The sequence below is a fragment of the Solanum tuberosum genome, unplaced genomic scaffold (assembly GCF_000226075.1).
Source record: "Solanum tuberosum cultivar DM 1-3 516 R44 unplaced genomic scaffold, SolTub_3.0 scf00344, whole genome shotgun sequence".
In the NCBI taxonomy this organism is placed as follows: Eukaryota; Viridiplantae; Streptophyta; class Magnoliopsida; order Solanales; family Solanaceae; genus Solanum; species Solanum tuberosum.
Window position 1 is genome coordinate 433,248 of NW_006239273.1, and position 11,636 is coordinate 444,883.

General features: G+C 34.2%; 1 protein-coding gene across 3 annotated transcripts in view; it reads right to left on the reverse strand.

The window, feature by feature from the left end:
• Positions 1-6,399, reverse strand: part of LOC102588968 (uncharacterized) — a 10,599-nt gene extending 4,200 nt beyond the window's left edge. The window contains exons 1-5 of one of the 3 annotated variants that reach the window (XM_006361283.2): positions 6,028-6,399; positions 4,413-4,456; positions 3,990-4,122; positions 2,191-2,320; positions 177-766 (exon numbers count right to left, since the gene is read on the reverse strand). In XM_006361283.2, the coding sequence (XP_006361345.1) occupies positions 177-766; positions 2,191-2,320; positions 3,990-4,122; positions 4,413-4,456; positions 6,028-6,202 (1,072 nt within the window). In that variant the 5' untranslated portion in view covers positions 6,203-6,399. The remainder of the gene's footprint in view (positions 1-176; positions 767-2,190; positions 2,321-3,989; positions 4,123-4,412; positions 4,457-6,027) is intronic. The other 2 variants (XM_006361285.2, XM_006361284.2) reach the window with 2 other exon arrangements.
• Positions 6,400-11,636: the final 5,237 nt, after the last annotated feature.

An 11,636-nucleotide genomic window follows, 5' to 3' on the forward strand; every position in this document is an offset into this window, starting at 1 on the left:
ACTTTTGCGCCGTTCCCCCCCCCCCCCTTTTCTTCTTATTCTCCTGCTTACTTTAACCCTATTCTTCACACATGAGTAGGAACTGAATGATCTTTTCTTTATTAGGATGCCCCAAAACCAATTGACATAATAGCAGCAAGAAAAAAAAAAGATTCATATTAAGATGAAGCACCTACCTTTCTGATGACCCACAGATTGATGCAGTCTGTTCATATGTTGATTTCCCGAGAGAGACTTGCTCATTGGCAAGTTGGATTTAGGGGAATCAGATACTCCACTCTGGTCACTTCTAGAATTTGAGCTCAAAGGTCGGAGTGATCCTTTAGAGTTACCAACATCCTGTCGGGCCTGCTCCATGTGAGAGTTTGAAGATGACCTGCTTTGTGAAGATGAGGACTTGGCAAAAGTTTCAGCGGACTGGCGACGAGCACCCACCACCCCTACCTCACGCTTAATAGCACCAACTTTTGCAGCCGGTCTGGAGTCAAGAGATGGTACATGAACGGGATCTGAAAAAGACGAATAAACTCCAATGACAGAATTGCTAGATGATGTAATAGAATGTGGCCGAGAACCATTTGGCTTCACCCCTCCTATCTGTGAAGCAGCATTTGAAACAGATGCATGCATTTCTCCAGACAAACCTTGACCATTAGTGCTACTTAAATTAGCATCATTAGAGTGTGTATGTTGAGAATTCCTATTTGGAGCCTGAGATGAACGACCCCCAGTGGATAGAGTATTGCCAGAGGTCCCTTTTGAACTGCTGCAAATTCCAACAAGAAAAACATATACATTACTAGCTCAGACTCAACACCCTATACCATATATACAGCAAGTGCAGTAAAAATGATCACAAAACATCAAAGAAGATATGTTGGCAATGCCGAACCAAAGAACTTTTAGGAGTTTAGGCTTTAAAGATAATAGGTAAAAAAGCAAAGAAGATATGTTGGCAATGCCGAACCAAAGAACTTCTAGGAGTTTAGGCTTTAAAGATAATAGGTAAAAAAGCAAAGAAGATATGTTGGCAATGCCGAACCAAAGAACTTCTAGGAGTTTAGGCTTTAAAGATAATAGGTAAAAAAGCAAAGAAGATATGTTGGCAATGCCGAACCAAAGAACTTCTAGGAGTTTAGGCTTTAAAGATAATAGGTAAAAAAGCAAAGAAGATATGTTGGCAATGCCGAACCAAAGAACTTCTAGGAGTTTTAGGCTTTAAAGATAATAGGTAAAAAAGCAAAATTTTAAGGTACATGAATAGAGGTATGATTCTCATGATAGTGTGGCACAGTGATATTTAAGGTACAATATATCCGTGAATAGTGAATAGTGAATGGCCAAAGTAGGTCGAAAATCAACAAAAATTAATGGTTATACGATAAAAGGTGTCTACATTCATTCAATTTGAGTAGGATAAAAGGATAACAGTCAATATGCAACGATGGCTTCTGGATATCTTAGAAAAAGAGTACCAAAAAATGTATTAGACATGACATAGATAGGGAATCATTACACATGCAATAACAACAGTAAACAAGCACAGGTCAACTAGACTACGTTACCCGTTAACTATTATGTTTAAATTTGATTAATTGCCTGTTCAACTATAATTTTAAATATATTAATCCCACAGTTCAATATTTCTTAGTGTTCATGTTAGTCATAGGAATTAATCTGATTTAAGATGGAAATGGTATATTATCAAGGTAGACCCACTAAAAATTAATTGGGAGAGGTGTTCAATTTTCCTTAATTCTAAATGCAAAGAAGATTGAAATATGCAGAACTGACAAACAGGTTACACATACATGAACATAATTGGCAGGTTTATATTGCCAGTAGCCCCAAAGTTGTGCCCAAAATAAAAGGCAAAGGGATAAGAGGGGGGTAAATAGCTGTTAACCATAAGAAATTGATCACCATTTAACTCAAACATCAAGATATGAGCCATGAATATTGTAGGAAAAAAAACCTCAACTTCCAAAGTAAACATCTCACAGCATTCAATCAATTCCAGGTCCACCTTTTAATTTAACAGCTCACTGGATATTGTCTAACTTAGAAAGCGAATATTTGATCAAAATATCATGTGAAGGTCAACGTACTATACTTACGTTACTTTAATCAGCCAGTGCTCTCTAAGTATGGAAAATATTACTGTATTATAAACAAGAGAGCACAATATACCTCTGTACAGAAGTATTTGAAATCGCTGGTTCAGCAGATGTAGAAGTCTGGACAGCCTTTCCCACTCTATTGACATTTTGGTTAACTCTATTATCTCGCACAACACGGAATTCTCGAGTAAATCCTGCATCTAGAGATAAGTCAAACAACTAATAAGTATGTTATACGATCACCTGAAATTAACTGAAGAAAAGGAGATACAGTTATCACTAGTGCTATTGTCAAAAGATGCACTTAAGTAATGCTTAAGCATCACAAGAAAATCTAGCTGAAAAAGTAAAACATTAATTTTTTAAGAAATATATAGGAAAATAATGTTGGATAAAACGAAAAAGAAATATGTTTTCAATTACGAAAAATTAAAAGTCTCAAGCAGTCGGAATATCTTAATTAAGAAATTAAAAACTACAGTCCAGCATTAGCACATCTTTGACATGGTTTTTACTTCTTATATGTTTTTTTACACAAGTGCTAATTAATTTTACCAAGAAAAAAGATAAGAGAATGGTTTTACTTATTTCAACTAACTTACAGATTTTTTCTTCTTATTTTAATGGACATTACACATTTGTATCTTTGTCCATACAATTCTTGTTTGTATGTGTAGTTTTTTTTTTCTTTTTGCATTATACCTACATATACACAAACACAAAATGCTTCTCAGTTTCTTTACTAGGGTGTGCACTTCAATTAAGCTCTTCCCTAAAGACTCCTACTGACATAACGTTTCTGCACTTTTGACTTTTGACATCAATGACTGGTAGTTTTCTTTTTTGTGGTTATATCAAACTATCAATGAGTGGTAGTCCAAAAGAACATGATATTCAGTTAAAACTAAGAAAACTACAAAATTCATAGGAGATACAGGGTACGCAGGAGAGTAGAATATCATAGTGTCAGCTCGCTGATTAGAGCAGCTAGGGGCTGGGTTTCCTAATGATCTGATGTATCCTAATTGTTATTTTAGTCAGGACAATACAAGTCTTATTTACTTATCAAAAAGAGTTGAATTTAACAGTGGGGTAGTGTAGAGTGCTAACAAGAGAGAGCAGACACATTAGAAACATAGTATGTATAGATGTATGAAATACAAACATCAGAGAAGGAAAGTATTTGACCGACCTCAATACCCATTTGACATAGTCTAGCCAACATTGCAACAACATCCAATACAAAAGCTGACTTCTCTAAGCAGCTAACCATGTGAACAGATATTATATAATCTATTCACTTCCAGCTTCTTGAAGAGAGGTAACGAGGAAATTTTCAATTAAAGGAATCTTTTTCTAAAGTTTTCCATACGTAGAATGCAAAAAACTAAGAAAATAAGTCAGCCAGCAATTACATATTGCCACTAAAAGCACTTACGACTGACATTGCAAAGACCTTAATCCCTGTCTCCGCACCGATATATACTACATGTACATCTGATTACCACCTTAAGACATGGTTCTCAGCACAAAATCGAGCATGCACAAAGAAGCTTTCTTCATACAACTGATGCACTTCTAATGCCCTTTCCTCCACCAATAGAACAACATTTATAAACATCTAGAAGCTCATGGGTGCTTTAAAACACTCTATACGAGATCATCCTTCAGCAACTAAAGTGTTATGTATTCTATTGCATTGCAGAAGGCTCAATGTATTCTATCCCACAACCAGCACCTCCCCAGGAGATCTAGGACCTTACGGTACTACAAAACATTTTTTTGATAAAATAAGGTATTTCATTCATAAAAGGGCATCAAGATTAAGGTAAACATAAGAAACTTAAATCTGACATAAGATCAAATTACCAGGTAAAGCAGTTCGATTGTAGCTCCCTCTTCGGATGTTATGATTGATGTGTGTGTTGACCCTCATTTCCTGTGCACCATGCTCTGAATGACTTCCATTTTCTGGAGCAGTAGAACTTTTATACCCATGGTTCTGAAGCAAGACGAAAGATAGTTTCAGTTAGAATAAAGATAAAAACTGTAGTAAAATAACAAAATAAGTGCAATCGACAATTGTACATTGTTTAGAGGACACTATCAATCTTAGAGATCAACTTCAACAAGAGAAAGAAACATGCAATTTCCTTGGAGTTAGAATTGACTGATTTTACCCAAAAAAAAAAGTATCAAATGTTTGCTTGACAGCAATGGACATCATCAGTAATAATCAGCAAAGCGCATCACATAAGAACTAGAACCACAGAACAGTTTGAAAATATTTACCTCTTTCTTTCTGTCTCTTTTTCGCTTCACCTCATGAAATGGATCTGAAAGAAAAAACTGAAGCATTAGGCACACTCCACATCAGAGAATTAAGGGAAAGATGATGATTTTTTCTGGTGAATACAGATTGTTCCATAGTGGAGAAACTGCAAAGGCTTAAACCAGCACCAAAATGCAGAAGTCTCAATGATATCCATCAGAACACCAAAACCGAATAATAATAATAATATGGAGTAATAATAATCCATGGGCACATCAGTTTTCTACTTTTCTAGGAAGAAAAGTTGAACTATGATTAAGCAATTAACTTTTATGTACTTATGGTGGAAAGAATATTTACCATCTTATAGGAAAGAGCCAACTACAATTCAAGTGTGGATTGATAATTTGAAAATTTAGGAAGGTAAACTATATACTCTCAACCTCCAAGAGGTAGAGGTAAGGTATGTTACACTCTACCCTCCCCAGACCCCACTTTTCGGGATTCAACTTGGTATGTTGTTGTTGTTATAAACTATATTACATACAATGACATGGTATATAACTTAAATCCTTATAACTAACACCACATCTCCCCTTTCTGATGCATGTGAATAATTACAGTAGCCCATTATATATAAAATTAACTTGCAGGAACTTTACATCAACGATGAAGTACACCAATGAGCAAATAGTCAAACGTAACTGCTACAGAACATTTATGAATATAAAACCATTCCAAGCTACTGACAATAGTACCAACAACACACCAAGTGTAATCCCACAAGTGGCATCTGGAGAGGGTAAAGTATGCACAGACCTTACCCCTAACCTCATAGAGGTAGAGAAGTTGTTCCCGATAATATAAAACAGTTCCCAGCATTTTGAAAAAAAAGAACACAGAAATAAGGGCAATAACACAACAAAATAATGTGAAATGGAAAGATCGATAATGACAACAAAATAACGCGATAATCAAAGCACAAAAAACATAGGTGGTAACCAAAATTGAAGAATAAGAAACTACAAGAATAGTACTAATACCATTGGTAAGAAAGAAGGTCCAAATACGACCATCAAACCTATCCTATAGAACAGCCAACAGAACCTCAACTACCTTAATACTCAACCTCCAAACCCTACTGACAATAATACCAAAGCCTCCATTTCCCGCTCTCCAAGACTTCCAAAAAAGGCAGTGGCCGATGCACCAATTTGACAGTACATGCAAGTTCTAACAAAGAAACATATATCTGAAAATGTCCTTACGCATTTGCATTAAATCCCTAGTCCCTACCCATTAAACAAAGTATTTGGGTTCATAATCCAAGAATGGCCTCTAACAAAACTCCTACTACCGGGCAGCAAACACTAAATGAAATGCAACACCAAAAAGTTAGTCTTTTTTTGTATTTTAGCCCAAAAATAGGTTTGAAGCAGATTTTGGGATTTGAAAACTAGCCTCCCAAAAACTAGATAAAACCGATACTCGTCCAAAAAAAATGCCTCCAAAATCAAAAAACCAACTTTTCAATCACAAACTAGTCACAATAGGCAAGTACAAATCCTCTATACCCATTCAGCTCAAATTAAGCATAAACCAACAAAAAAAACAAAAAGGGGTCGAAGCAACCACCTTGATTGAGCAATTTCTGAGCAGTTTCATTAGGGTCCATGTTAGTTTCTTTAAGAGCCACATATATATCAGCATCGGAGTGATTTCCAACAACTTCCTTGATAGATTCTAGTATTTCCCGTACGCCGGCAGATAGAACATGAGTCCCACTTTCCGGTTTAGAACTCGATACCATCTCCAACCAAACCAAATTCACAACTGTTTTGAAAAATATATATGCGAATGAGTATAGCAGTATATCAATTCTTTGAAATTTGAGAAGATTGTGTTATGCAATCATTTTAGGGTTTTTTTTGGATTCGGTGTGGCGGAGATGAGAAGTACAGAAAAACGGCTCTCATGAGGGTTTTAAAGAGTGTCTTAACTTTTACCATTTTGATTAGGGGTTTTATTTGGTGTTATTATTATACCCAAATTATTGCCTCTTAATTTTGTTTTCTTAAATATTATTTTCAAGGTAAAAAATTTTAGTAAAAGTGAATTTAAATAGTTAATTATTGCTCGTTACAATCTTTGATGGTATTAATGTGTAATTCAATCTGTTATGTATATTTGAGTTAAAGTTTTATCAAAATAGTTTATTTACCTTCATAGGATAAGAGGTAAAAATTGTGTACGCACTATTTTTTATGAACTTCACTTGTGAAATTATGTGGGATATTATTATGTTGCTATTCAATATATTATGTAATTAGTTGAAACGTGTGAAGGTTGAAGATTAGCTTGAAAAAATGATTAGGTTGATTGAATTTGGTATATAAGAATAATAGAAAGGTGGGTGTGTTCTTTTTCATTTCCATAGTATTGGTTTTATTCTTCATGTTTTTCCTTAACGTTAGATTTTTATACCACATGTTAGAGTCCGTTTGGATTGGCTTAAAAAAAATAGTTTTTAAATTAAAAATAAAAAATCAAACTGAAATGACTTTTAAGTCAAAAAATAAAAAGTAGGGGGAGACCTACTTTTTGTTTTTGACTTATTTTAAGTCGTTTTTAACTTATTTTAAGTCACTTTTGAACTTGCCAAACACTTCCTAACTAATTTGAAGTCATTTTTGGTAAGCCACAACAATTCCCAACACGTGGGACTTCGAATCACCCAAAACCGAGCTAAAATAAAAGAGATATGACCAAAACAAGAATGTCAAAAACAAAGGCTCGAAAAAGGTACAGCAATTAGGTTAATCGCGAAATTACCTCGAACTACATGCACCCAACAACTTCCGAACACTCTATAGCGAAGCCACCGAAAATACGAAGCTCCCGCACTTCGAATCGCCTAATTCGGATGAGAGATAAGAGAGTTATGAGGGTTTTAAGTTTGGAAAATGGTTGTTGATAAATCTGCATTTATAGCAGATTTTTCTGCAATAACTTTCCAAAAACTTAAAACTCCGACGGGCTGATCTCGTTCGGAACCTCGTGCACGCAAACGAGATATGCAACCATATCAAATTCGATATTCCGGACTCAATGGCACAGTCAAAATTTCCATACGAGGTCATCTTGACAAAAAGTGGGTCTCACACCCAAATGCCATTTTAAGTCAAAACCACAAAAGGGATCGAAAAAATATCGGAAACCTCGGGATACAAAAAAAGGGTCAATCTAGACCAAACTCGACATTCTGGAGCTAAACACGCTGACAGAATTCTCATTCGAGCGCGTTTACTCAGAATATTGACTAAAGTCAAACTTAGGCTTAAACTTAAAGTTAAAACGCCTAATCACACCGACTCACACTGAAAACCTCGGGAGTCATGCCGACCATGCTACTAGCTTAAAATGACCCTTTCAGAGCTGATGGAATCGTCAGAATTGGATTCTGATGTCATCTTTTTGAACCTTTGATCGAAAATGATCACTCAAGGTTCATAAGCTCCAAAAACACTAAAACTCGCACAATAACCAAACGAACGACCAGGTGACCGAACTGTCAGTCACAGCAAGTCATAAATGACTTGGGATCGCTACAGGAACGCTCTAAATGACACACAAAAGGAAAAACACAGAAATGACCTGGAGGGTCTTTTTCATCTTCTGTTCAGTCGAGAGGGTTTATTAGAAACAGTCTTTCTTCTTTTTCAAAGGTAGAGATAAGATATGTGTACACTCTAGCCTCTTCAATTTCACATGTTGGATTACATTAAATTTGTTATTGTTATTGTTCAATATATTATGTAGTTCATCCGTATGAATTCATAATACAAGACCGAGAAAACTGTGTATTTGATTTTGTTGTGTCATTACAAAAAATGAAACTTAGATAATTTTCAGTGATAGCTATAGTTTGGACCATAATTATGATTAATAACTGCAGTGTGCCTAATTACTATCCATAGCAACAACTTTAAAGAGGAAAAAGGTAAGCGAGATCGAGATCGAGAGATAAGAGAGACGAGTGAGATCAAGAGAGATAGATAAGAGGAGGCGAGCAGGTTGTATCTTATATACAACATGTATCTCGATTGAAACTAAGATACACATTTACACAATCTCTTCTTTCTTTCTCCCAAATCTTGTTCGCCTCTCACTTTATTCTCACAATCTCGCGCATAAATACACATATTAACATTGAAATTAAAACATAGATATAGAGATACACTTTGTATCACCCCTAATATAAATATACAAATACAATTTGTATTAATTTTTTGTGATTCACAAATGAAACAAACATTGATATATGGTTTAAATATTGTATTACCCCTAAAATAAATATACATGTGAGAAATATAGGAGAAGAATATTATTGAATTGTTGTTGTGTCTACATTATTACATTGAGACCCTATTTATAGACACTAAAATACAATCCTTTTCAAGTAGGATACTATTTACTATTCCTATTTCTATTTGTCTTCCTATTACTATTCTAAATAGGATTGTATAAAATTATTCATATTCTAATAGGATTGTATAAACCTATTCCTATTATAATAGGATTGTATAAACCTATTCATGTTCTAACACTCCCCCTCAAGCTAGTGCATACAATTTATGTATCTAGATACGAGGACCGATGAGGGGCTTGGTGAGATATCCGCAAGTTGATCAGTGGACTTCACAAAATTGACAGTCAATCTCAATGTGCTTGTCTTCTCATTAAATACTAGATTTGATGCATAATGTCAGTCAATCTCAATGTGCTTAATTTTCTCATGAAATACTGAATTTGATGCATAATGCCGATAAAACACAAAGTGATAAAATTACAGTGTTGAACTTTCCAAACCAAACTTGCAAAGATTGTTTCAGACCATAGAGTGACTCACATAATCGACATACAAGGCTATTAAACTCCCCCTGAGCAACAAAGTGCTCAAAATATAGTATAAAGTATATGGATCATGTTGGAATCAATAAATGAGTAGATATTAGACAAGAAAGTCACCAAAAATTAGTCAAAACATGCTCATACACCAGAGTATTAGATTTGATAGCTAAAAGTAGTCACAATCTAAGAAATAAAATTAAATAGGTAGGGTCGGAATGATGTCACGACCCAACTAGAAAATAGAAATTATATAGGATAGTTTGAATTGATGGAACGACCCCATTGAAAAAGAGAAATAATATGGGTAGGGTCGGAATGATAGCACAACCTTATAGAAAAAGAAAAATTATACGGGTAGGGTTGGAATGATGGCACAACCCTAGGCAAATCAGATTTGAAGAGTCACCGGAAAGACGAATGGAACTATGCAAATCAAATATGAGGAGTCACTGAAAAGACACATGATGCTATGCAACTCAGATATGAGAAAATAGTTCGGATAAATCCACGGTACTATACAAATTAGATATGAAAAAGTAGTCACCGGAATGATGGCACGGTGCTACAAAAATTAAATATGAAAAAGTAGTCACCGGAAAGATCACACGGTGCTACACAAACTAAATATGAAAAAGTAGTCACCAGAATGATGGCACGGTGCTACACAAATTAGATATAAGAAAGTAGTCACCGGAATGATGGCACAATAGCCCCCGCCGGCAGTGGAAGCTCTTTGATTGTTTACCAAGATCGTAGAGGCTCTGATACCATGTGAGAAATATAGGAGAAGAATATTATTGAATTGTTGTTGTGTCTACATTATTACATTGAGACCCTATTTATAGACACTAGAATACAATCCTTTCCAAGTAAGATACTATTTACTATTCCTATTTCTATTTGTCTTCCTATCACTATTCTAAATAGTATTGTATAAAATTATTCCTATTCTAATAGGATTGTTTAAACATATTCTTATTCTAATAGGATTGTATAAACATATTCATGTTCTAACAATACATATATAAGTTTTTTTCTAAAAATAATTGTCTCATTCATATACAGTTTATCTGATACATAGACACAGTTGGTTGTATAATATATATAAATAAAAAAAGATGAAATTTGATAACATGTTATCCGTTTTCCTGATATACAGATAAAAAAATTCGGATACATAACTATCATTGATTGTATCAATCTAAGAAGAAGAAAAAAATCAAAGATTAAAGATGGGATAAGAGTCTGAAAAATACCCCAACTTTGGTCGGATTTGCTGTTGCGATACTAAACTTTCATGAAGATCTATTACCTCCCTAGACTATTTAATACAGTATTTTAAACATATATATTTGCCCACGTGGACATAAAAAATAATGCAAAATTATAAATAGTAATGTGTTCACGTGGGCACATATATACTTTAAAATACACTATTAAATAGTTCATGGGGTAAAAAATACGGTATTAAATAGTCTAGGGAGGTAATAGGTTCTTATGAAAGTTTAGTATCGCAACAACAAATCCAACCAAAGTTGGGATATTTTTCAGACCTTTATCCCATTAAAGAAATTAAGAACCCAATATGAGAATTTTGATATAACGGCGTTAATCCATCAAAAAAATAAATCAACAATTAATAACCATCGAGAAAAAAATTAAAGAACAAGAATCACATGTTTAGATAAAAATAACTCAAGTAAGACTTTAATGAGATTTCGAATTGGTATAAGAAACATAGAGGGAGAAGGAGAAAGATTCACATAATGAATTAAAAAGAGGGAGAGATAGAGAGAGTGAAAAGGGAACGTGAGAGGAGAGAAGAAAGAGAGAGAGAGAGGGGCGAGCAAAAAAGAAAGAGGGGAGAGATTTGCTATAAAACCCTAAATATTGTTTTATTAGATAACTTTTTGAAAGTATCTCTAGACTATGTATATGTTTACTTAGTTAGGTAGTTTTTCCTAATTTTCTAGACCTCTCATCAAGTCTGATTGTAACACTAAATTTCCTTATAAAAGTTAATAATATATTCCTTTTTTAATTAAACTCCATCTATTTTAAAATAAGTGAATTGTTGAGATAATACACACCTATTAAGAAAAAAAAGTTTAGGACACAATTTGAACTCCACTTTCCACTTTGTCACAATCCAAAAATAGACGTGATTGCACTCGTCTAATCCCACCAAGACAAGTCAGCCTCAAGTCCAATAATACGAAAGGAATGCAGAAAATAAATCAACAGTAGCATAAGAGCGAAAAATTTAGTCATTCTAAAAATATCCTAAAATCTGGTTGTCACGCGTGCAAGCTACTAATATATTAATACAAATT